General features: G+C 44.0%; 1 protein-coding gene across 5 annotated transcripts in view; it reads left to right on the top strand.

The window, feature by feature from the left end:
• Window positions 1-25,763, top strand: part of TBXAS1 (thromboxane A synthase 1) — a 248,046-nt gene extending 222,283 nt beyond the window's left edge. For 4 of the 5 annotated variants that reach the window (XM_072871750.1, XM_072871749.1, XM_072871762.1 and 1 more), the window contains 4 exons: window positions 15,843-15,931; window positions 18,381-18,518; window positions 21,370-21,532; window positions 22,165-25,763. In XM_072871750.1, coding sequence (XP_072727851.1) covers window positions 15,843-15,931; window positions 18,381-18,518; window positions 21,370-21,532; window positions 22,165-22,239 — 465 coding nt within the window. In that variant the 3' untranslated portion in view covers window positions 22,240-25,763. The remainder of the gene's footprint in view (window positions 1-15,842; window positions 15,932-18,380; window positions 18,519-21,369; window positions 21,533-22,164) is intronic. The other variant, XM_072871751.1, reaches the window with a different exon arrangement.
• The last annotated feature ends 1,100 nt before the right edge of the window (window positions 25,764-26,863 follow it).

Raw genomic sequence — 26,863 nt, 5'->3', positions numbered from 1 at the left:
TGCTGGTACAGTGTGTACTGACCTTTGTAAACAATTCTTCTGTGATTTTGGCATCTTTGAGTGGTCCTGGAAAAACTTTCCTTGGAACAGATAGCAGAACTCGCTTCTGTATTTTGAGTTGCCAGATTATCTGGCAAGATAGCTGCTAAAAAGAGGTTACGAGAACAGCTGAAAAAGAGCAAGTACGTGCCTGCTGCAATCAATAGAGCAACTGGCACCCACTGAGCAGGAGTAGGGGTGATCGGAAAACATGCAGGAGGAATATGGACATGTACATCCTATGGGTGCTGCAGTGCTGTGAGAGCCAAAGAGAGTTCTTAACTGCTCAGAGAAATATAGAGGGACTAGTCCGAATGGATGAGTAATGTAGGCTTTGGAGATGAGACAAAAGCTATCCCCAAGAATGCTGTTGGAAACTTTAGCAACAGCCAAGCTTATAGCTCTTTCAGAAAATGAAAGAGAAACATTTTAAACTCACAATCCACTTTACAGTGCAGCCCAAGGCCATAGGTAATCCATCTCTGCCAATCCTAGGATGTCCCCAGTAAGCACATGTCTAAGAACTGCATTGCAACAAACCTCCTTGTGTCCTGAAAAGAGATTCTTGTCTCTGGTGAAATCCAGAGGCCCTACGAAAAGGTAGGGAAGGTCAAATGTACAGCACAAAGCATGAGAAATCCCTTGTTGTTCCTCCAGTCCTGACTCAATGCTCTTCTGGAGGGCAGTTTGCCTAGATCTAATCCAGTTGGGTTTGGAGTTATGTCTGCTACTGCTAGGGGAAGTCTACCAAATGCCCCTTTTGACCAAATGAGAGGTCCCAGGCAGTCTGCTAGAGATGTTTTATTGCTGCTTCCCAAGTGGGAAGGGGAGCCATGGCAGGATTAAATGGCCACTTCTGTGGCAGCACCCACAGCTCCCAAATTCTTGTCTGATGCCCTAGGCTCCAAATCAGCAAAAGCTTGAACTCTTGCCTTACTTTAAGCTGCTGAGCCACTACATGGAAAAGATCAGACAGTCTCTGCTGTTGGCAGGGATGCCCTCCTCGCATGCTTCCCCCAGTAGTGGCGTGGTATGTCTGCATCTGGGGAGATGTGCTGCGAGGGGAAGGGAATGGGGCACTTTTATTTGGGGCAGGTAGAGGGAAGACTGATCTTTCTTCTACTAAGAGTGTCAGAAAATACTCTGATTTTTTCACTCTTGTGCTGCTCTGCTGCAGACATTTTGCGAGCAGAAAAGGAAAGCAATGGGTTTTTTTGTTGGCATTTTGGCAAAGCGTTTTCATGAGCATGGCTGCCCGCTGAAGACATCTGTTTAAGTTCCCAACCCAGGATAACAAGCAGATCTGGGCAAACGTTCGGGGCTGCGTTTTTCCAGCAGGTTTGCTTACGTTTCGTACACGTGAATCCAAGGACGAGTAACAGATGCCCTGAGCAGGCCTGGCCAGTGCTTTCGGCTGAAATGCGTGTTTCATGTCCGGCACATGGGAAGGAGATTGCATTCCCGAGGAGCTCTTTTGAGGAGTGCTAAGTAAACAATGAATCTCTCCACAATGGAATTTATTCTGAGTGAATTATCAGGGTTAAAAAAATACTCCGTTGCTTTCAGCTCTTATCTTTGTTTACCATATCACCAAGGACAGTGACCTGCCTTTGTGCCCTGATACTGAACTGTCAGCAAGAGGGACAGGAAATGCTGCCTTCTCTATAGGCTCCACATATAGGCTTAATGAGAAGAATAACATCTTAGCAGCGGTTGTTGGTTTTGCTCATTTCGGTTTATTCTCTTTTGTTGTCTTACTTCAGCAAACCTAGATAATCTTAGAGAAAGGCCTTTGTGACAAATTTCTGCACTCTAATTTAGTGACCTTCAGATATTTAAACATTATTAAGACCAAGTCAAGCTGAAAAAAGAGCCTATATCCTTTTCACTTCCCACTGAGCCGAGCACGCTGCATCCTGTCTGGAGCCTGGTCACGCGCAGCACTCTCTGAACACAAGCCATCTTTCAGCTCGAGCGAGGAGGGAGCTCACCGACACCAAGCAGAGCACCGGCTCCGTCCCTTACTGTGGTAACGCCAGGTTCGTGGGAAGCCCCCCCACTCACACCTGATTAGTAACTCCCCTTAATAAGAAATGCATGATGGAAAAAATAATCAAATAGGGAAGCACCATCCAGGCTGGAGCAGAGATGTGCTGGTAGCGCCGCACGCGGTGGAGCAGCGTTGCCTTGCCCCGACAGCCTCTCCTCTGGGTTTTGGGGAGCGCGGGACATGAGAGTGGCATGAGCCCGGCTTCTGCACCCTGATGCTGGCTACAGGAGCCCATCCTGGTATCTGCTCGGGGAGCACTTTTGGCTCCTCTTCCAGAGGTCCCATAGTAGCTGCAGTTTCCCTGCACAGCTCCCTCTTCGTAATTTGAGGGGGCAGAGGTGCAGGGAACAGGGAGGATGCCCATGGATCCCAACTTCTGTTTGGGACCCAAGGGCATTATAGATAGATAAACCTTGAAAGCAGATCCCTTAAACTTCAAACTACAGCTATTTTTTTCCATGCAAAGGTGGGCAAACAGTGAGTTTCTTTGCCTGTTTGTTGCTGGTGTGTGGGTGAGTGTGTAACACCCATTACAACTTTTTTCCCCCAGCAACTGCACATCGTAAAGCAAAGCTTTAATGGTGGGTTGAGTTCACTTCTTTATTTACACAGAAGGAATGTGTAAAATTTCTGTTCTGGTGGTCTGTCCCCAGTGTTGTTGTCCATTCAAGTTGTACCTTTATTTCGTATAATATCAGTATTAACTGCCCAGACATACCTTACCCCCCCAAAAAAGCAGGAGAGTTACTGTTAGTACCGTGTAATGATCAGGCTTTGAACAGGAGCATCATATGCTGCCTGACTCTGAGAATGCCAGGAGTATCCACACAATCTCATGATTAAGGTTTACCATTCTTATTAAAAGTGCTGGAGGAGAGGAAGAAACTTTCCCAAACTCGCTTGGAAAGCTGCGTCAGGACTTGACCTCCTGACTGCGAGCCCCGTGGCTTCGCCGCACAACAGCTACTCCCCGCGCTGCCTCTGCCCTCGCAATAATGTGCCTGGAATCTGACCCCGCGTTTCCCGCTGTCACGTTGGTATCAGCTGGAGATAAATGAAGCCTTTTGTTAACTTGTTCCTTGCTTTGCAGGCTGCTTTTCTCTTCTGGTTTAAAGAAGAGGCAGTGGTGATTTGGCACTGAGGCAGAGCTCTGTACACACACTCTCTGTCAGCACGGTATTTGTAATATACTGGCCGAAGCGTCTCTTGTGGTAGAGATGAGACAAGACTCCATTATAAGGAACACAAAAGGGATTTTTCTATCAAGTCCACTGGAAGCAGGGAGCAAGCCATTGTCTTCCCTGGGTCTTCAGCTCCCAGCCTGTGTAGTACCAAGGAGCAAAAGTGGTGACGTGCATATGCAGAACACAAAAAAAAATCTTCCCACACCCTGACCTAGATAAATAGGACTTGGAATGAATTTTCTGACTTCACAGCACTGACACTTTGAATCTTCTGAGATTTAGAGATCGTAATTTTTTTTTAGTCATTTTTATACCATTTCAAATTGATGGATGTGTTACAGAAAATACACATGCATACATGTGTGCGCACATGAAGAGAGGCCAAAAGTACTAATACCAGTCTCTCTTACTGTGCCATAATGTGAAATGGGAAGCGAATGTGTTAGGAAAAGCAGTGGGTATGGACAGAAGTGCAAGATGCTCTGGCTCTTCTGAACTGCATCGCAAATGCCTTGGGAGCTAAGGCAGGGAAAACCGGGAGGTTGCTCTAAGTTACGCTGGCAGAAGGCAGGTCTAAGTATGCAAGAGGTGCAAAAGGGAATCGCATCCACTTGCAGTTTTTCCCAACATGTTTCTTACAAGAGGTGTAACTCAGGCAGAATATGATCCCAAGTAACCTGCTTTCCAAAATCTTTTCCTTCATAATTGATCCAACCCCCTTTTTTTTTTAGTGCATCATAGGTATTATATGACTGGAACTGCCAGGTTGTTGTATGATGTCATTTAAACTAGAGCAGCAAAGTTGGAAAAGCAGCAACATGCCATTGGCTTTGTGATTATTCTGCTTGTTCACTAGAAAGAATTGTGGGTTTCTATACACACATGGAAAGAAGAAATAATAAGCACCCTTCATCAGTCAGATAGTCTCTATTTGTACATCAGGGTAGGTGTGGGAAGCATGGAGTCCTGTTTTTTCTCTGTTTTTTTCTTGCTGATTTTCATTTTTTACTTTTTAATTAAATTTCTTCATTTAGAGTCACACAGCTGTCTGGGCTTCAGCCATAGATAAGTGGATCTGCGTATGACAGCAGCAACCAAAATTTATCTTTCTTTTCCCTCTCTCCCCCTCACTTCCTGCCTTCCCCACCCCCCCTCTAGTACCCAGCAGAAACAAAATGCTATATATAGACTCAGCACAGTTTCCCCCCCAATTACTTTGTCTGCATGTTTCAATTGCGTTCTGTGTCAAGCTTTGCCAAGGTACCAAGTTTGGCATTTTCAAGAGGAGGTTGGATGCTTAACCCCCGAGGCCCCTCATGCAGTAATACTCCCCCCCCCAAAAAAAAACCCATGTGCTACAAAACCGTGGGCACTCAGAGGGGCAGCTCACGCTTGTGTGATGTTTATTCACGTGAAGTTCCCAGTCTTGTAGACCTTTTTTTTTAAAAAAAAAAGGTCTGTGTGATTCTAGCTGAGCGCTAGCAGCAGATGGCCAAAGGGCAGGCAGGGATGGCCCATGGTGCTCTGTAAATGGAATATTACCAGCATCCTGCCATCGCACTGCAAGTCTCTGGGTATTTGTTTTGTATTCTCTAAAATCACTCGACACTGAAGTCAGGTGTATAACCAGAATCTCATCTTTTGTTATTAAAACAAAAAACAACCAATAAAAAAAAAAAGGAAAAAGCTTTCTAGTTGAAAAGGTAAGACTGAAAACATGAATCCCTGTTCAGAAGCCAGAAGGCAAATGAAGTTCAAAATATTATTATTTGTCATAAATCTCATGTGTTTTCTAGCCAATTTCTAAGTATGTTGGGGCCTCGCTCATAATGTTTGAGCGATCGGGGTTGGTAATATTCTGAGTATGCCTAGCTGCTCTTGTGTGTGTGGCAGGGCCTTTAGAGGAAAAGCCTACAGCTGTGCTCCATCTTTGTTCTCTCAGAAAATCCCTCCTCCCCCCCAAATTAGCCCATGTGTAGGTATCCATAGATCATTGTGCCACAACTCATGGCAAAAAGGGCAAAGGATACTGTATTTTATTAGCTATTTTATATGGGCAAAATTGCTAGTGAATCCCCTGCAGACCACTATGGCTTATGCGATTTTCTGGCTTTAAAATGCTCTTTCGTGCTGAATGATTCAGCAAATATGTCACTTTGTGGGTGCCATCTTCGTGTCTCAGTGGCATCTGGATGAAGTGGCCTCCACGTCACGGCTGGCTCAAATCCAGGGGGGTACCACCATGTTGGGCAGGTTCTCCTGGGTCTCTACACTGCACCCCAGAGCTTTTGTGACTGGAGAGAGCAGGATAGAGCTTTGAAAAAGAAGAAGAAAGGATAAAATACTGGGTATTAAAGCAGTGTGGCCGTAAGTGAAATATGGCCATAAGCACAGAGGTGAGGTGTGGGGAATTGTAAAAATAAGGGTCTCCTTGGAAATATGGAGAGGTAAATGAGCGAGGTGGCCAGGCACTGAGACAGGAAAGGGTCAGGTTCAAGAAGCAAAAATATCCTTGAGAAGCAAGAGAGAAAGAACAGCAAATTGGTCTTCACACCAGGATCGTTGTGGGACTGTGAGGTAATAAATAAATAAAGGCCAAAGCAGCTTACTCATAAAGCAGAAGAAATCGTGCGCAATACTTTCCATTTGCCTTCCCCGTAAAGTCTTATATCATCCTAAAACATGCTAGAAATGACCTTGTTCAGATTACAAATGAATTCTGTATTTTCTCACTGCTGACCCTGTGACTTCATCCTGCAGTTTTTTGAGTTGTGGGGTTTTTTTCCCCTCACTCCCGTGTGCTCGCGAGGGCCAGCGATACAGTACGTGCGGAGGGGCTTCCTACCTGTGGCAGTACGCAGTGCCCCCCGCATGGCTGCGCTTCCCGGCTCCATCCTCAGCTGGTGCAGATCGGTGCAGTTCCTCTGACTCTGTGATTCAGGTCTGTGCTAAAGGAGACCACGAAAGACGTGGCCTCCTGAATTGCATGCTGTTCTTTATAATCTCTTCTCCAATATGCATCTCTAAACATCAGAAAGACCCAGGTCTCGGTTTCTCTTCTTGTCTCCTCTTCAGTTTTTGTGGATCAGTTGGACACTGATAATTGCAGAAGAATTCCAGATAAAAAATTAAATTTTTGTTTTTCCTTCCTGGCATTAAGGACAGGAAGGCTCTCCTGGGGGAGGCCCCGGTGGAGTTTTTCCACTGGCCTTTTTTGATTGGAAACGTTCCCATGATTTGGGTACAGTTTGAGTGTCATTACAGAGGTCCAGTTGGCCCTCAAATAACCCACTGTGCCTATCAGTGTAATCAGGACCAAGTCATTGTGTGAAGTAAATCATAAACAGATGGACAGCCGTGCCATGCTGCTCTACAAAGGGTAGAGGAAAGCAAAGACACAAACCAGTGCCAGAACATGACACCATGATAGCTTCACTAAATCTAAGCGTGAACAGGCTTAGGGAAATTTCTGTGTTCCCAGATGGAGAAGAGAGAGAGTAAGGGAAGAAAGGGAAAGAAATCCTTGAATAGGCATCTGCCAGGATTCGTCGCAGACAGCTTTATCTGAATATCTAGAGAGGTTTGTCATAGGATAGTGTCATGGTAGCAGACACCCCTGCTCGCAGCCAGCTCCCCACTGAGCTTGGGGTAGTGGGTTTTGGACTGGCATCTAGGTTTTTTGAAAGATCCTCTTCATGCATTGGAGGGAGAAAACACAAATCTGTTTTAAGTGCTATCAAGTTTTTTCGCATACCAATTGTAAATTGCTTTGTTGTACCCAAGGCAGTCAGCACTTTCCAGAGGGAGCAGAAGAGGAAAAGGCATTGAATAGCTTTGGTCAGAAAAGAAGTTTTTCCCCTTTCTTTCTCCATTTTTCATATTTTCAGCTAAAATGTGAGAAGTTTCAACAGGAACAGGCTTTTCCCTCATGCCTTGCAGAAAGGACATACGCTAAAATTTGGAGCTAGGACTGGAAATGGCATAAGCCACATTGCCAGTCAAGAAGTGAAGCAGCAAGTGGGAGTGACACAGAACTGGTACCACTTCGGAAAGTTTGCCAGCGCTGCCTGAATAGGGAGAAAAGGGAGGTGGAGGTCAAGAGTTGCCATGCAGATGGGATGTACCAGTGCTCCTCTGCTCCAAGGCTTCACATGGCTCATCAGTTTTAAATCATATATTAGAAAATTATTTCTCCCTTTGGCTCTGATCCTTCGCTATGTGGAAAGTAAGGGGAGAAGGGTTAAGATTTTGCCTGTATTAGGCAGGAGGTGCAGGACTCTACAGCAAGGAATGGGAGCTTTGACATCAGAAAAGCTTCTTTCCTTTCTCTACTTTTAGTACCATCAGTTTCTCAAGAACAGGCTGAGCCCTGAGTTATGATCTTGGCAGCTAAAAACAAACAAACAAAGCTCCTTTTTGTTTAGGGCATATTTAAATGCCTTACAACGGATTTCTTTCTTTTTTGGTCATTTTAAGTCTATGCATTTGGAGCAGTATTTGCCGGTTTACTCACAGGAGTCACACTGAGGCTGAAAAAAAAATCAGGCTATTGATGAAGGCTCGAGTTGGTGGGTGCTCGACTCTTAAGGTTGTAAATTGTTGGTCTCAGCCTTCAGCACCTCTGCCGGCCCCTTGTGTACAGGGAGGGAGTATTTACCAGCAGCACCTCACACATGCGTTTGGAAGATGACCAACTAATTAATGTTTGCTAAACACTTCGCGAGCCTCAGGGGAAAAGCAACTATAGAAAGGCAAAGTTTTATTATTGTTGTACTGCACCTAATGTACATAAAATGTTTTCAAGGCATCAGGCACTACATAAATGTTGTATGGTATTAAAACTGACCTGCCCTTGTCGGAACAAATAATAATTACGCTGAGTGATGGGAGAATCTTGCAGTTTCTTTGCTGTGAATGTTTGCCTGTTTACTAATTCAGAAAAGGTCTCATCCAGCAACTGCTGAAGCCAATGACTTAAGCAGCCACTGGCTCAAGCCCATATTTAAGTATCTGCAGAAGGGCAAATTACCGAAGTAATTTATGTTGTGTAAAGCTCTGCTCTCCTCATAGGCTGGACTGTGCGCTCTAGGGCATATTTCCCCAAACTGCATGCCTGCGGCTGAGTCACCTCTCAGTCCATAAGGCTGCCAAGCCTACGAGGCCATAGAGATGAAGAACAACCGAAGAGGACCTCACTACATAGCTCGTATGATAGCCTCTATTTGCAGCATGAAAATTCGTGCTGATGCCTTTTAATATAAACACAACGTGAGGAAATGAACATTTGATTAAACTAAACACACGGGCCTTTTATATGCAAGGCCCTAATTTAAAGCACTGTCACCTCCATACAGAAAATACCAGCTGGAGCAGGAATGATTAAATTAAATCATCTGGCTCTTATGTGATACCATGAATGTCTGCTGAGAGGGGAAAAAAATCCCTCCTCTTTATTCCTGTAGATCTGCAGCAACCACCAAGGGACACTTCTATAGCAGGAAGGATTAAGTCTTGCACGAACTTCAGTGCTTTGGACTGGTGACATGCCCTTCGGACAGACCTGCCCCCATTTTATAATTCTCTTTCTCAGCCTTTTGGGCCTCTGGCAGTCCTTTCTCCTGTTTAATTTCCTCCTTGCCTCCCTCCCACTGGGATCCTTCTCCATTCAGTATTTCTGCCACCCAAGTAGAAATTTCGATTGTGTCAGACAAGTGTAGAAAGAGAGACTTTCAAGCCACGGTGGGCTGAGGAGAGACCTGGGGGGGATTTCCTGGGGGCTGAGTGGTTTTTAAGGAGGCGAGAAACGGGCAGTCTCCGTGCCTCTGATGGGCTTAGCCTGCTACAATGCACGGCCAGGGATTGTATCACATCCTCAAACAGCTGGAGCGAGGCACGCATTGCATGCAGGTGGGGAGCCACCTCTGGAGAGGAGCTACTTCTTCCCACCAAACCTAAGTAAAAAAAAAAAAGTAGTATAGTGAGAGTACTTGTATATTGAAAGCTGCCTGGCCAGGCACTATCAGCACACTGGGGACCTGCCCCTTCCTTCGTGACAGCGGAGTGCCCCTGCCACCTCGTCTCCCTCCCAGTTATTTATTTGCTTTTCATTGAAGGGCACCCGCTTCTCTTGCCACGGGAATCTGGGACTAGGTAGAGTTGACAAATTTACAAAACCGAGATTGAAACAAATTTTTTTTCTCCTTTCTTTTCGTTTGTAGCTTGCCTTGTAAAGGATTTCCTTATTGATTTTTTTCTCTTTTCCTGCCTTTTTTTTCCCAGATCTTCTACCTGATGGCACTCATTCTGTTCTTGCTGATCACCATGTGTCAGTAGTAATGTAGGTGGAAGAGAATTTCTGAGTGTTTTGGTTGCAGCTTTTGTGTTTATCTGTTTGGTTTTGGGACACCGTTCAGTTTCAGGAAGTATTTTTATCGCACAGAAGTTTCCTTGTGAACAGTGATGCTATGAAGACCTTGTTTTAGCACCGTGAAAGCTACTGGAGGTAGTGCAGGTCTGTCTTCTGTCTGGAGCTGAAGTCTTTGATTGGAAAAGCAAAGTAACATTAAAGAGAGTCGACATTGGTGTAACCTTACACTTTCTGGCTCTTTCCCCGGCACTTTTGGGTACATACTTCGAACCGCATTTTCTTCTCCCTTACACTGATACAACCCCAGGGAGCTGCATGGATATGCACCAAAGTAACGGAGGGAATTTGGCTGCAAGGTCTGCGTGTAATGTGGTTATCAGTGCATATCAGTGCGCTGGCCTTTCCCACCCAGCCCAAGTTCAGGGCGGTGAATTGGCACCTGCCTCTGCCTGTGCTCACGCGACTTGTGTGGCGATGGACCCGGCGAGAGGGGAGCGTGAAGGGTGGAGTACAGAGGAGGTGTGAGGGTGAGTGGCAGGTGATTCGAACAAAAAGCTGTAACACTAAATTTATTTGGCACGCATGGTCTTTAGGAGGAGCCGGGAGGAGTTTGTTTGAGATGTCTGAAGCACTGAGTGCTGCTGCAGCTTGGGAAGTGCCTCAATGAGCAAAGTAACGCTCCCAAACCCGGTGAGCATCCACCAAGGGTGGGGGTGAGAGCCTGCGTGCTGCATTTCCATTTGAATGACAACCCAAGCAGATGAGAGAGGTGGCAGGTAACCCACGTGGAATTAAGAAGTAAAGGGAAGGCTTGGGAGGACATGTTTTGGGTCGCCTTTGCTTGCTTCTGGGGAGGGAGGCATGAGGGGATGGAGCTGAGGACTTGCTCTAATGTTCATTTCTGAGAGCATGTGAGAAGGCACAATGCTGCTGGTGAGCCTTTAGTGCTACCAAGGCGTGCTGTAAGGATTCAAGAGGAGAGGTGCTAGGCAGCTCAGGAAGCCTCTTGCTGCTGCATCTTACTCTGGAAATCAGGCTTCTTGTCCTATTTTTCGTTCCTGAACCTTGTTCTCAATTCTATAGTCAAGAACTGAATATTTTGCTAGAAGATACCCTTCTGTAGGCCTCTGTCCCTGGAAATGGCCAACAGACGCTTGGTGATTTTAGGTAGGCTCTTCTCTATCTTAAAGCAGCACCTTCTGCCACCTGGGACGAGTGGGACTCAGGAGCTTCAGGGTCCCGTTTCCCCAACAGCAAGGGCTGGTTCTGCCTGGTGCCATGCCTCAGGGAGACATCTCGCTTGGCAGGTGCGGGCTGGACCGCAGAGAGCAGAGAGAGAGATTTTGCTGTAAGTATCGCATGAGGACTGCCTTAAGCATTTTTTTAGTATTTGGTCCAAGTTCTGAGGATAAAGCCAAGAAATTTTACTTCATCAACTTTGTCCCTGTTTTGCTGCCTGACATTGTAGAGAGGCTTTAGTTTGGTGCTTTACAGGTATTCCAGCATGTTGTGCAATTGGTAAAACATAAGGCAAGCTTTCTTTAAGCAAGTTAAAGATAGGCACCTGTTGAACCACCCCACCCCTTTTTTTCTTTGATCTGCACCTGGAGTGCTGTCCTGTCTCTAACCTTTCCTTTCTTGATATGGTTATTAGACAGGTTGTCGAGGGGCAACCCGAACTTCACAGTATTCTTGCATTTCTTCCCCTTCTCCTAGGCTAAGCGTGGCACACAGGCTCTAGTTCTGTTAGAGGACAAGCAGCTCATAGTGGTGACCAAAGAGAGGTCAAAACCCCGAGTAGATTCTTTGATCAATCAGAAGCTTTTGATCCATTTGATCAAGAAACATTTTTGACCTGTTTGTGAATCCTAGCGATGGCAATGGTCTGAAGAGCTCTTTTGGCAATTCGAAAGGGGGGTGCGTGAGAGTCACTGGGGATGATGCTGGCTTGTTTTTGACCCACCGCCTCCTATCCTATTGCTACCCAAAGTCCCCACATTTTGGGGGAGAGCCAATGTGGGCTGTGTAGCTATGCATACACAGATAACTCATGGATCTGCATCTGCAGTTAAGCAGATCTGCACGTCATCTCTCTGACATGGACTTTGTCACAGCCACACCTGCCCATGAGGCATTTGATTTGGATTGCAATTTCTCAGAAACCGCAGCCGGTTCAGTCTCAGGCCATGACTCAGCAGCGCTAGTTATGAGGAATGTGGTCTCTGCAGCCTTCGCTGCTTCCAAATCAATTTCAGGTGCACGTCACACTCTGTCAGCTACACAAAATTTTCTCTGATTTTTTTTCATTTCTGGCTGCTGAGCACCACCAGACCATGACCAATAGGATAAGTGGAAATCTTTTATCCACTGATGTGTACTTGGATTACCATTCCCAAAACAGAGGTGGTAGAGGAGGATCTGTGCCTCAGTCGGCAGCTACTTTGGGGAAAAGTTAGTATCTTGTCTCAAACTGTCGCTGAAGATGGGTTCATGCTGGACGTTGTATGGAAGCAACTGAGGTGCAGGCATATGTTCCCTTCTGCTGACTTGGCTGTGGTGATGCTAACCACAGCCAGCAAAGAGGAGCGAGCAACTGGGAACAGGAACATCTCAAACTGCAGCAGAAAGATTGGCGAGACCTCTCCTGTCAGCACTTGGATTCCCTTGGTGTTCACTGAGGAATTAAAAGTTAACTGAGGGTGGTGGCAAAAAATAGGTTTGCCTGCCTAGAAAACGCTAAAGCCAATACTGAAAAGCAGAGGTGGATCTGAAGGCAGACATCTCTCTTGGAATTTATGTGGGGATTAAAACACGTATCATCCTTGTAGCACATAGGCAATTTTATAATCACTGCTGCTATTTCACCTCAGGGTACTCTGTGGGGTGAAGAATTAATTTCCCACCTTTTTCTAAGGAATGGAAGCCTGGGATTTGCTGTTAGTCATAAAGGAGAATTTGTGGCCAAACTAGATGCTTTCTGGACCTCCGAACTGATTGAACAGTCTGGGATGGGTCAGGGTGTACCACCACACCTCCAGAAATCAAACCGGGGAAACACACACGCAGAGAAATGCCACAAGATGTTACATGGCCATTTCACTTCCACGTCAACAAGAAAAGACACTACAAGGCTATGCAAGGCATAAGACAAACTGCTGTGCAAAGCAGTGGCTGCAAAATTAAAATATAGGATGTTTTATTACATGCAATGTGGTGCCTCCTTTCCCCCCCACATCTCTGCTTGTTACAGAAAGGAATCTCTTAATGAAAAAACACCCAATCCTGAGTAAGAGGCATTGTAGACATATTTTTTGCAAGGGGTTAAAGTGGCATCTTTGCACACCACCACCCCCCACCCCAGCAAACCTGCCAGCAGTTGAAAGATATAAATAGGGACATTTAGGGAGAAAAGCATAGTTAAGTTACTTTGAAATGTGCTTGGCTAAAGGAATATTTTGAAGAGAGGGAGTGGAAAAACAAACGGAAAATATTTTCTTTGAAAGGGAAAAAAAAGCAGCAAACTGTCCTTCCTAAATAGAGATACTTGGCTGGTGTGTACTTTACGCAGCCCTGGGTCAGACCTTGCAAACAACTACTAAATTAGGTCCAGCTACTTTGATGCTGAAAGCATGGAAATGCCAATAATTAAGTTGCATCAGATGTAGGAAATGACTGATGTGTCTGCCATGCTCATGATAGCAGAGTTCACCGTGCTGCCATTTGACTGACCCCTTTTTCTTTATGTAAGCAAAAGGAATTTTCTTCTAAGGTAAATCAGCTAGTTTTGCACCTTTGTTTTGTTTTCTGAACTGCTAATCCCCTGAAGGTATAGAATCTATTTGAAAGAGCAAATCAAAGCTCCCATAATTTAGTGTTATATTATTTGTTGATGTATGGTTTGATTTAGTGGCTACTTATTATATCAGGTTACCATATAATTATCTTAATTATTGACTCCAGAAGTAAGTAGAGGGATTATGAGAGAGACAGGAAGGCCCAGTGGAAAGAGCATGGCTCAGAGAATCAAACACATCACGGTGTGCTCTTGGCTCCACCACTCATTTATTCTGAGCCTGAACTCTTCCCTCAGCCAGCCCAGCCATGAAGTCATGAGGAATTGCAGGGACAGGACTCAGATACTGACCCAGTATTCAAAGAGATGCAGGAAAGCAATATAAAAAGGACAGAGGAAAGTTCTGAAAGAGAGATGTAAAATTAGCAGGAAAAAACATTAATACAGGCCACAGGATGCATTCGCATCAAAGCGTGGAGCACCTACATGGTCATGGAGAAGGGTAGTTTTGCCACAGAGGCCTGAAATTTGAGTCTGATCACAGTTCATTTCCAGCCTCTGCTACTGATTTCCCATGCAAAATCAGGTAGCCCTCGGATCCTTTTCTGTAAAACAAGGATGATAAAAAAAAAATACTCCTCCTGTCTTTGGTTTTAGCTATTCAAATTATTGGAGCACAGCTCCTTGCACAGCCTTCAGCCATGGTTCTCATGACATTGCTGCCATTTGTGGCTTTTAGTATCCTAGTCCTTTGTCTGATAACCATCGACCAAAGCCAAAGGTTTGAGTTAGTAGGCACCACTGCAATATAAAAGCAACATTGAAAGGCTGTCAGTGCAGTCTATGCTTCCTGTATTGATAATATTTGACATATACTGACAAAATACTTCATCTATTGACGAGCCGAGTTGCATCTTTTTCCCTAAGAGAGGAGCAGGCACACTGGTTCTGCTCAGCCTGTGCAAATTACTTTCTCTGGTTTTGTTTTTCTTTCCTGAGCCAAAAAATGGGGATAATAGAATGTATCTATTTCCTTCCTAGAAAAGATCAGTTAATGTGAAATGGTGCATGGTGGCTTAGTGCTGAATAAGTGGGATACCCTAATCCAGCAAGGTATCCTCATTCTATTGTACGCCTTTTCTGCATACCATCTGGAGTTGTTCTCTGCTTAGTATTTTCAGTATGTACCATATGTTTTTGCATGAAAATTCAATAAAATATGCATTATACATGAAAAGTGCTGTAGTAAATAAAGGAAGGATGGAATCCAGTCCCCTTTGTGAACGGCAGGGGCCCCAAATCTTCATAAAAGGTTTAGTCTAGTCTGACGTCTGTGCTTTTCTCCAATTTACTCTGTGTCAGTCTTTAGGAGATGCTCTAATTTAAAACAAAACTCTGCTTTCCTGATGAGGTTATTAGATGTACTTTGGCTGCCCTCTGCTGAGAGCACTGAATAAGACAGGGAAAACGTCCTTTTTCCAAGGAAGGTAACAGTGGGAGAAATTCTCTGTTCATCCATGCACTGAGTCTGTCACTGCTGCTGGTGGTCGTCCGCGGTTTGGTGTCTCTCGCTGTCTGTTTGCTGCCTGTCAGAGGGCAAAGTCTTCTGCGTTACAGCCCTGTTTGGATTTTAGTGCCCACCACTCGTTGTCAAGGGCCAGGTGGTTTTGTAGCCTTATGAAAATGTGGGCTCAGGCATTGCCCACCAGGCAAAATTAAGCAGCATTACACAAGAGGTGGCCATGGGAGGAAACAGGCTTCTCTCCCCAGGCCTGGGACTATTGCAATCCTGCCAGCTGAGATTTGAGCTGTACCTCAGCCCCGCTCTACTCGGCAGAGCAATCGCTACTGTGTGCCGTTCCTTATCGGGGTGCCGGTTTCTTCCAGTGCCGCCTCCTGCCCCTCCGCAAGCACCACAGCACTAGCACTTTGCTTTATTTCTATAACTGGGAAAGGGCAAAGGGTTTGCTCCAACATCAACAAGAATAACTGAAGGACTTGCTGTTTCTTGTGAACAAAGTGCCCCTGGTCTGCCATGCCCTCGTCTTTGGGAAGAAACAAGGGTCTTGTGCAGATTTTAGTGCATGTATAAAACAATAACTCTGTTGTAGCTATTAATGCTCTCTGTAATGCCCTGTTTTTAATACTTCCTAGCAAGTTGATTTATTATTATATCTTCAGCTGGGCTGCGCACCAAAGCATTTTGATGATGAAAGGAATGTTATACACACATTTAATTACTGCCCACATTTTTGTATAATTTTATCATTTACTGTTTTAGATGAGACATCGAGTTCTTCTACAGGAAAAATGCCCAGTAAAAAATAGATTATTTAAAAGCTAATCTGAGATGAGTTTGGCACTTAAATGTGAGAAAATGTAATTGTTCCTTTCTTCCTGCCTTTTCAGATGGTCCCTGATTACCAAAATGTACAAGAACTCCCTTATCTGGACATGGTGATTGCAGAGACATTGCGCATGTACCCACCTGCATTCAGGTATCTTTTTTTTTTTTCCCTTTCTGATTCCACAGGGAAGATCCTTAGCTCTATAAAATGGAAATCTGCTGTTGGAAGACCAATGTGCCCTTGGTCTCTGTGCCAACATCAATACTGCTTGTGCATTTGAAATATATAATGTGGCCTATTGAAGGAAAACTGGCTAATACTGGTATTTCTAAAGAAGTTTTTTACAGCAGATTGGCCAAGATTGCTTCCTCACCGTTCTTCACGTTCCCCAAGGTTACAGGATGGAGCCATTTTGCAGCAGGACTGGCCTTAGAAAGCCAGACGATGATGCTTCTGTATGCCTCAGGCTTCAGGGATACAGAGCAAAGACCTACCCTAGCCTGTTGGTCATTAAGGCCCTGATCTGTGAAAGGGTTGCACATTCAGAAAGCTGTATTTTACATGTGTGTTTAACTTGGACCCTTACCATTTTGCACGTAGTACTGTGTTATACTAATATAGCTAAGCTAATGGCTACATCCATTAAATTTTGAAAGTTTTGAAAGTTTGTGTGACAGAAAATTAGTCTGTCACACAAGACTAATTTTACTAAGTTATACTGATGAACTGAAAACAAGGGGCAAAGAAATTAGAAAACTGTTTGACTGTCAAATTTCCAAGTTATCACAAGCATAAATGCAAATGTTAAGAATGGAACTTTTCAAAGTGGTCAGCCAGTTGTACTGCTTCTCGTGAAGCTGGGGGAAAAATTCAGATGACTGGAAAGGAGCCAAAGCTGAACGTGCTATAAGAGCCTTTGAAAAATGTACCCCACAATTGCAAGCACCTTAAAATAAAAAAGTTTAAAATCATATTCTCTTTTATATGTTCACAAAGATCAGAAGTCAAGATTTTTCCATGGACATCTGCAAGATTGTTCAGAGAGTAAATGTTAAAGATACTTGCTCCTGGATGAGATGACTGGGCTTTACTATGTTATACATGGTATACAAGTGGAAATTGTTTTGCCAGTGAAAGCATCAGGGGTCTCTGAATTTCATCTGAAACACTGGGAAACTTTCAATGTTTGTCAGATGGGAAACAGAATGAGAATGGAGCAAAGTTGTTCTGAAGTTTCGGTTGGCGTTGTCGGTGGTGTTTATTGATCTGGGTTTTACTCTGATGGATGTGGAATGGATAGGACAGCCCAGTGCCTCGGAAAGATGCTAATTGCCTATGACAAGGATAATGCTGAGTTAGAGGAAAATTCAGTAGCAGCCAAGCTTGTTATAAAATGAGTTGGTTTTTTTAAAAAAATGAACTTACTAGCCAGAGAACTTTCTTGCCCAGAACTCATGTTTCCGCTGTCACCAAATTCATGTAAAATGAGAAGGATGGCTTGTCAATGTGTTTTTTAGCATGACAGTGTTTTGTTCCAGGTTTGGAGCCTCTGTTATTTATTTATCTATGAGAAAGAGAGAGATGGGTGACAGCGAGGAAAGAACGTGTTCCTGTAATGATACCAGACTGACAGCCCTGAAACTGAAATCTTTGTTCAACTTTTTAGGCAGAGCGCGGGAGCAGCCAAGGGAGCTCCTGCACGTTGTCTTGTCCCTGTGCTCGCAGCTGGTGCCGGGGAATAGCTCCCAGGCTGAGATAGCAGGGCACCCGCCTGGGTCTGGGCTGGTTTGGGGTCTGTAGCGACCACCCAAGCGCCAAAAGATCTAGATCAGGATCTGCCACCGCACATGCACACCCACACACCATTTTTCACAAGGTTTACAGACCCAAGCTTGGCTTTGGGAGGCGGCTTTTCCCAGTCTTCTTGTCACGATGAGGTTCCTAAGGACAGTCCTACTCTGTCACCTGTCACCACAGGGTGGGAGGAAACTGGAGAGTTTTGTTGCTAACGTCATGCCTATCTTTGATGAGTGTATGTGAGATGCAGTTTTTCCAAGGCTTGTGAATTGGTTGTATTTTTGTAGCAGCAGCAGAACACTTAGCCCTAATATTAAAGCCTTTTGCTAAGTTTCAGGTGCTGTCCCAACGTGGGGGAGCTTCTCAAATAAACAAACTCAAAACTATATTAGATACAATTTTTTCCTGAAAGCAAACCAGCATACTCTTTCTGCCTGTTATTAGAGATGACTGACACATTTCATCTGCAGTTTTCGTAAAAAATGAGTCTAAAACCAAGGTTAGCAGCAAAACTGCAGTTTAATAGTTAAAGTTTTGGAAAACTGTAAGCAACCAGAAATGCTTTACTGTGAAAAGGGCAAAAGTTAGCCAGCTGGGTTGGAGCTGTGTGCTTCTAGGTGGAGATGATTGTAACCTGAGAAGATATTAGCATCAGCAACGGTTGCTGTATTTATCTTCTGGGAAAGTGTTACTCCCGAAATTGCGGGGTCAGTCCAGCTGAAGAGATTGACTTTTATGGTTCCCTCCTGCTGTGTTTTTACCTTTATTAATCATCTGGGATACACGATACTTACTGCTGCAGGTTCACTCGGGAAGCAGCTAAAGACTGTGTAGTGCTGGGGCAGCGTATTCCAGCTGGGGCTGTCATTGAAACCGCAGTTGGACATCTCCACCACAACCCTGAGTTCTGGCCAGAGCCCGAGAAGTTCATTCCTGAGAGGTACGTGAAGTAGTGCTTTCCATTCTTAGGTTGAGTCCTTATTTGGGCCTGTTTAGATCAAAGGCCTGCCTTAAATGCTGTTTCACGTGTTAGGCTGGGCACAGGACTCCAGTCTGTTCAGTGGAGACACCAGATCCTGCTGCTCCTTCACAGCCACAGTCACCCGCCATTCACCCGAAGCAGTATTTCCACCAAGAGGAGCACAGTTTAATTTAGATCATAAAATATGTTATTTCTACCGAATTAGACAAATATGCTATTTCTACCAAATTAGGCACATCCCGCAGAAGGTGCAAGGTCTGGTCAAGGTTGAAATGTGGTGCAGGTTTTCAGACCTGTTTCCAAATCAGATGGTGCAAATAGTGTCACTGCTGGATGCAGAAATTCTGAAATGAGGTAGCGTATTCACTGGCATGAAGCTACCCAGAAACCCATCCAGCTCCTGGCTGGTTTAGAGCAGCCTTTTCACCTGAGATGTTGTAACAGTGTGGGTACACTGTGAGTGGGGAACCTGTCCCATCTCCCACTGGGAATTTGCTCTCTGTCCATAAATTAGGATCCTGGGTTCTTAGCTCTGCTTGGCAAGACATATTTTCACATGGAGCATTTATTCTTTTCGACTGGGGGAGGCACTGTCAAGTTGTGTTTATGTACCCTGCCCTATCTTACAGATGCTGAGTTGAGCTTACAAGGAGAGTTTCAGCTGATGCAGTGCTATCTGGAAGCACAATTTTGTTTTGTGGGCAGCTATATTTTAAGTTGTTCTGTGGGCAGCTGCATTTTAAGCTACCACTACGTTGAAAAGTCTACTAAGAAAAAAAGTGCATGCTCCATAAACAACCTGGTGTGATGCAGGCAGCCCAGAACCATCTTTCCCAGCAGGACAACATGTGTATGGTGTAGCTGGGTTTGCCCAATGCTCCTTCTGGAGCAAATCTTGGCATATGCTCTATCAGGCAACTTAGGCCATGAAGAAGAGCAATGTCAGGGTTAGAGAGGCCCAGAGCTCTTGTTGGGGAGGAATCTTAGCAATAAATGAAAATCGGGGGGAGGGGGGGTAGCAATGCTTCTCTAGAAATGCTGTCTTAATTGTTTATTCACCACTTTAACAGTAGTATGAAAGCACATTATGGGGTAAAATGGATAGTGGGGGCTGCAGTCCCTTTGACTCATACAGTGCTGTTTGTAACGTATCTGAGATGAATTCCCTTTTGAAATTTCCCTGAGGAATGAAGCATAATTACTAACACTCTCCCCAGCTTGTATCAGTTGGTAATGTTAGTGAGAATTATAAAAAAAAAGCTTAACAAAAAATAAATTAATTCAGCTACAGCCTTTTTTCCCCCTAATATTTAGTTTTGAAATCTGCCTCAGGAATAATACAAGGGAGACTTTAAATTTACCAGAATGATATATGGGGGTGAGCAAGGCAAGAATTGCATTAACCTATTTGCATGGGATATGCAGCAGTGCTCAGGACATGAGTTAATGGTCCTTCAATCTCAAATTATGGGGTTCTATAATACTTTCTGCAGTAGTATCCCAATTTTATTTAGGATATCTAAGCATGGGGATGGTGTTAGTGAAAATAATACACAATATTATTTTTTTACAAACCTCAAAATGAGAGGGATTGTATATAATAGCCTGTATTACCTCTCATCTCTTTCTACCCTGCATGAGTTGTCTGGGCCTTGGCAATCTGAAGTTCTTGCAAACTGTATCAAACAGATGAGAGATTTTCAGGGATGACGCTATACATGAAGGACAGAACCTTTATCCATATACAGAACTGGAAAAGTAGTTCTGTACTACCAGAACAGCTCCAAATACCTTATGACACAGGAGGACTATGTAGATTTCCAGCGTAATGTCACCACTGTAAAGGTTTGCTTATTTTAAGGAACCACTCTGATCAGTGACTCAGCACGGGCCAGGATGAGCCTCACCTTGTTGATTATGCATTGGCCCTCATAACTTGTACTGACTCATACTCTGTACTCTTGTCTGTACGTACTCTGTCCAGTATACATCCATCTTTGCAGTTGCTGGCGAAGAGATTTTACTTTTTTCCCTTTGGTCTGCTGTTCAAATAGGAATTTTTTTCCTTCCTTGTGAGAAAAAAAAAAGCCTCATTTGTAATGGGTTGATCGAGTATTTTAAAGCTAGCTAGTTGATGCAGATCTGCATAAAGACTGCCACATTAATCAGTCTTTCCAATTGGACTGAGGTACTTCAGCTCTAAGAACAGAAATGTCTGCAATTTCAATGTTTCCCAACTGGAACCTGGTCTCTTTGAGCCAAGAGCAGAAAGAAAGGCTGTACTGAATTGTAATAGCTGTCTTCCATGGCCTGTCCAGTCCCAGGAGATTTCATGTCCCCTTGCAAGCTTCAAAGAGAAATTCCCGTTGATCTGCTTCTGCGTTGCACAGCAGGGAAGCGCTGTTGCTAATTCTAGTTAGTTCACATTGCAGCCCATTAGTTTCCTCTTAGCTGTAATCTCTCCCTCATACATGCAAAGGTCTACACAGCTGGCATGTCTGCACCTGAAGTTACCATTCTTCTGAGCATGGTCATTGAATGAAGGCAATTCATTAAAGATAGATTGGAAGCAATACTAACGTCTGTCTGTCCTCTCCTGGAATCACCAGCTGACAAAGGCTGATGGCCGTCAGTCAATTATCTGTTTACTTAAGGGCATCAGCCCCATCAGGACATAATCTGTCAACAGTCCCCTTGACCTGTTCATTAAGACCAACTGAAATAACCACCTTTTGAGATGTAAATGAAAAACATGGAATCAGGAGCAAAAAGCATTTCATGAACCAGTTTCCATCTCTGCACCTTCTAGGTTTACAGAGGAGGCCAAGAAGGAACGACATCCCTTTGCATACCTGCCCTTTGGGGCAGGACCTCGTGGCTGCATTGGCATGAAGATGGGTTTGCTGGAGACAAAAATTACTCTGCTGAGGATTTTGCAGAAGTTTCAATTTAAGGCCTGCCCAGAGACTGAGGTTTGTACATGCAGAGGCTTGAAGGCCACACTTGTCAGCTTCAGTGAGTTGGCAGTGAGTGTGCCCTAGACAGGACGGCTTACTTTGTGACTTTCTCTTCATTTGAGAAAATTGCTAGAGCCACTTCCATAATAAGGAGCAATAAGAGGCCTGGACTGCATGTTTTAATCAAAATGTGATTTAACCTTTATGATTTTTCCAACAAAACAGACAGTTACACACCCCTGCCTTAGTGGAAAGCAGTTGCAGGAACACCGCAGTCCAAATATCTTGATTTATACAGGGTGAGAATGGGTGTACATCTTTCATGGGATCTCAACATTTTAGTATATGCCTATTGCTATATATATATTGCACCTGGCACTTACTCAGAAGCTCTAGAGTTTACAGAGTTAATTTCTTTCTGTTCAGATCTACAATATACCTGGGCAACCACTGCTTCAGCCTCTGGCTGTAAATTCTATTTAATATTATACTACCACAGCTGACTGTAAAACAAGTACTTTACAGCTTCCATAGTAATCCTGGTATGAATTGGTCCCCCAGCAAAAATCTCTGTCTGTATGTGGGGGTGTTATACACACATAAACAAATACGTACAACTGTACATAAGATGCTCTTTTTTCTTTCAGATTCCTTTGCAGCTGAAATCAAAAGCCACACTTGGACCAAAAAATGGAGTCTACATTATGCTAGAGTCTCGCTAAAAGAAGATGTACATCCTGAAACCTCCTGGGATGGGAGCCCTTGTTCAGTGACTCACTGGGTATAATTATTTTTCAAAACCCCAAAGACAGGTAGGAGCCTAAGTCCCACTGAGGGTCAGTAGGTGCTGCCTCACTGCCCTCCTGTGGGAGATCCTCCAGTCACTTCTTAACATGAGATGTTGGCTCCACGGTCATTACTGGTTTTCAAATTGCTGTGAATAGTATCTGTAAAGAAGCATCCCACTTTCACTTGCTTTTCTACATTACACTTCCTTTCACTCATCTTTGAGAATGTTTTTTTCATGCTCGAGTTCAGTGAATGGAGCAGGTGTTAAGCGTACACTAGATTTACAGTAGATTTTAATTACAATTCGTATCTCACACATCCTTCTCATGCGCTCTAAGTCCCTACCCTGGAAAAAGCCCAAGAGGCACTACAGTTGTAGCAGAAGACCTGGGATCCAGTACATTGGATTTTATCCTGAACTCTGCTAAAAATCAAAGCGGAGTCTCCTGCACAATGCTTAATCTCTCCTGTGTCTGTAAAGTGGAAGGAGTTGTACCTTCTTCATGCTTTTGAAGTGATCTGAAATTCGCTTAGATTAACAATTTGCACTTGGCACATTGCATCAACATGATTGAAGAGGAATGAAGAATTCCCCCCTTTACCAGTTAAGTTCCAGTAGCTGAGACCAAAGAAATGAGGTGGCAGCTGTTTTGCTGGTTACTGAACTGCTGTTGGAAAGGTGGAGAAAAGAAGATACAAATTTAATGAAAGCAAGAAGACTGGAGGAAATTTAAGGGTATTCAGAAGGTGTTGGTACATCTGCTTCACTGCTTTGAGGCTTTTCCTTTCCAAGCATTGCAGTTGGCACCATCGTGGTCTAGCTCATTGACTGAAGGAAATTAAGAGCACTGCATGCACTAAAGCCAATGGCAAGGGAGTGGGATCCAGGGTCATCGGTCCCAGCAGCTCTCTTGATTCCTTATGTGACCCTGGAGCAGGTCATGTCCCAGGTGCCTCACTCCACTCAGGAAGGAACTTGTCTGACTGCCAGCTGCAGCAGCACCATGGGTCCGTTCAAGCTGTATGGCTGTGCACATGCGTCTCACAGCCAAAGCAGCAGTACGCTTTCACGCTTCGCATTCCCTCCATGCTCTTTCCTACTCCTCTACAAAGCCCTTCAGTCACCACACAGCTAGTGGAGCATCACACAGCAGTGATCGATTGACCGGGAAAAAAAAAAACATTTCCTTCAGTGAGCACCACAAACTGGTTGCCTGTACAACAAAACCATGGCAGGAGATGGTCTCAGTCTCAGGGTCCTTTGTTTTTCTTTTTTTTTTTTAATTTTTTATAAATAGCAAAAATTCTTATGGCACCATAAGAATAAGGAAACACCTTTTGATTCTTTGCAAGTGTTGACTTTCTGCTTGGTGACATACTCTGCTCGAGGTTTCCTTAGGTACAGTATCTCTCTTGGTGGTATGCACAGAGAAGTGTCATGGCAGCAGTAGGAAGAGACTGACTGCTCAGCTTCACTGCAAGGATTGCTGGAAGGAGCCATCTGCTCACTGATCCCTAGCTGTAGTTTCTCTCCAGCAAGCACCTTTTGCTGCCTTCTTCCCACATGCTGCCTTAACACTGATCAAATTACTGTTTCTTGCTCCTGGAAGATTTTGTCTTTGTCTTTCATGTTTTTTTTTTTTTAAACCAAACTGTACAGGTAGTAGTTGTGAAGTACTGACCTGGCAGTCTTGGAATTGTTTCTGTTTCCATAGAGCATCTCTGGCATGCTAATAAAGTGCCTTGTTACAGAAACACTGATTATATGAATTACTGATGGAGTGATTGTTATTTATTTGAAAAGCAATATGCTGTATATACCCTAATTTCTACACATTATCCATAATTTTTCCCTCATGAAAGTAGTGTGCTGGCAGTTGCTTTACTGTACAGCTTATACATACAACTGGCAAAAAGTTGGATGGGCCTTGCCTAAAAATATCCACCTACCTGAATGAGCAGGAAGCTCATTCCAGTCTCAAGTTAGCTGTCAAAGGCTTGTTTGTCCCTTCAGAATTATTTTACTGTTTTTCTTCTCTACATGACTTAGCAGGTCATTGTGTGCTTCATTTTTGAACAAATACTCCAAGCCTAAATCAAGCTTATGTCTTTCTTCAATACGCTTTTGTATCGACTGTTCTACAGCTTATCTGACTGCTGTTTGTATCCTCAATATTTGTCTGAGAGAGTGCCACTAGCGTGTAGAGTAGTTGAACAACTCATATTTCTGTGTCTGAACAGAGCACTATCATCTTGAATACCATGTTGACTCCACTGGAAAAAAACAGTACTGCAATGGCTGCAGCTGTGCATCACGTTTTACAGCTTGGAAACTGCACCAAGTCTTTCCCAGCCACTTCTAAGTTAAACACAGACAGTATATATGCAAGTAAACTCATTTGAGTCTGAGCTAACATTTTTTCAACTGTCCTGCAAAGTTTTCTGGTTAGGAAGTATTATCTATTTTCACCTGTCGGTTTGTAGTGGTATGGAATAGAGGAATTATTTTTGCAGCTGTGGGCCAAGCCAGATTTCTGGAAGTGCACCATCCCTTATTCTACATGCAGGCCTAGCAAGAAAGACAGCTCAAGAAGTAAGATGGAGAAAAGGCTGCCAACTTTCCGGTACTATAGGAAGAGCCGCAAGCCATTTTTTCCTTTTAAACAACAGCTGCTGATCCAGTTACCAGACACTGCACAGTCTTCCATTTTAACAGGATACTTAATGATGCTGGCCCTCTCCCTGGCTGTGTGAGCTCAGCAACATACCTAAAGAAAGAGCCGTGTTGAGGGACTAGCGCTGCTCTAGCCCCCTGGAAGCACAAGTTTGCAAAAAACGAGACACGAGACTTGACAGCAGCTCTGCAAACCAGAAACTGGTAATACCCTGTTCATCACAGTGTGTTTGTGCACCCATATAACATGGTCCCAAACCGATCCTGAGCAGAGCTGGCTTTAGTATTCATTAAAAGAACCTACCAGAAAAAGAAGTTATATTTATAGTTGCAACATCAAAACATAACTTTATATCCTTAAGTTATGGCAACTGTTAGCATTTGTGGTACAGCATGCTTCAATCAACAGCAGTTGATTCTAGGGAGGACAAGGAAGCTGATTTAAAATAATTTCTCTCCTCAGAAACAGTAAGTGTGTTGTCTTGCATCGCTGAGCTGTGGGTTTGTTTAAAATTGGGCATGTCTGTTTTACAAAAGGGCCTTAGTCATTCTCTGACAGCTGATACGAAGCAAAGGCTGCTTGGTAAAGGAAAGCTTCTATTAAAAACATCTTCTGGGACTTTGCAATGATTACAGAAAGCTGTCAGTATAAAGTGGTGTTTTTAATGAGCGTGCTGAGATAGAAAACCTTTACAGTTCTGTACTTTATAAATAGTATTCCTGGAAAAATGGAGCTGGGTGTTAGAAATTATTATGCTTGATGGATTGTAAATTTGAACTATCTATTCTTACCTGGCATTAAACTGCAGAATTTCCTCTCTGTGTGTGATACTTTCTGAAATGACCACCTTCTCATTTCCCTTTGTTAAATGATGTTTCCATCTTGGACACAGCTTCACCTAGTATCGCTCCTCTGTGCATTTACTATAGTAAATATGCTAAAAGAATTTAAAGCTGATTTACAAACTGTTTCTTTCATTGCTTGGTTCGCACTGGCCTCACTCTCTTGACTGTGAAAAGTCTGATGAGTCTCTAAGATGTTTGCTCCCTGCACTGCGGGGTGCTATGGCTACTTTCAAGGAGGGAGCAGGATTCCCTCAATTGCTAGGATTTTTGCAAGTAGAGATGAAGCTGTGACCAGGCCTGAAACAAGAAGTGCAAGGGAGCTGTTCAGGCCCGTGAAGCCTATCCCCTGGTAAAACAGGTAAGCACCACTAACCCTGTCCATGTAAAACAGCCATCCTCCTGGGTTTTGTGCTGGAAGAAGTATTCCAAGTAAAGCAGCATTTCTACAACTCCCACTTGCCCTTTGGCTCAAAAGCAGCTCTGAGCAATGGTTTCTAAAAGTGCAAGTCTTCTCCAAGCCAAGCACTACTGAGCACACTACCATAGCTGCTACATACCATCCACCCAAGTTCCTCTTATCCACCACCCCTACTTGGCCAGGCCACAGGTATCCCAGCTGGGTAGCGTACTGCCACTCCTTTGCTGCCACCACTTATAGACGGGATTTTGACACCCACATCTTATAAAATCTAGGCAGAGTATCGTGACAAACCTGATTACAGGTAAAATTATTTAAATGGTGTGGTGGGTTGACCTTGGCTGGCTGCCAGACCCCTACCCAGCCCAGTAGGTCGGGTTGATAAACTACTGTGCTCCATACTGCTCTACTGGCATAGCAAAGTTGTTTGGCTTCTGCTGGCTTGCCATCTGTCTTGCCAGGATGGACCCGTTATCAAAAAAGGAAACAACCTTCACAGCTTATCTTTCTCCTCACATGGTGTAGGAGTGAGAGATTATTACACTGTTCCTGCTCAGTTTCTTGTCTTAAGTAGCCAAGAGATATTGTCCTCACTCAGAAAAGAGGTTCGATACCAATT

The sequence above is a fragment of the Ciconia boyciana genome, chromosome 1 (assembly GCF_034638445.1).
Source record: "Ciconia boyciana chromosome 1, ASM3463844v1, whole genome shotgun sequence".
NCBI classification, from domain to species: Eukaryota; Metazoa; Chordata; class Aves; order Ciconiiformes; family Ciconiidae; genus Ciconia; species Ciconia boyciana.
This window is presented reverse-complemented; position numbering and strand designations above follow the sequence as displayed.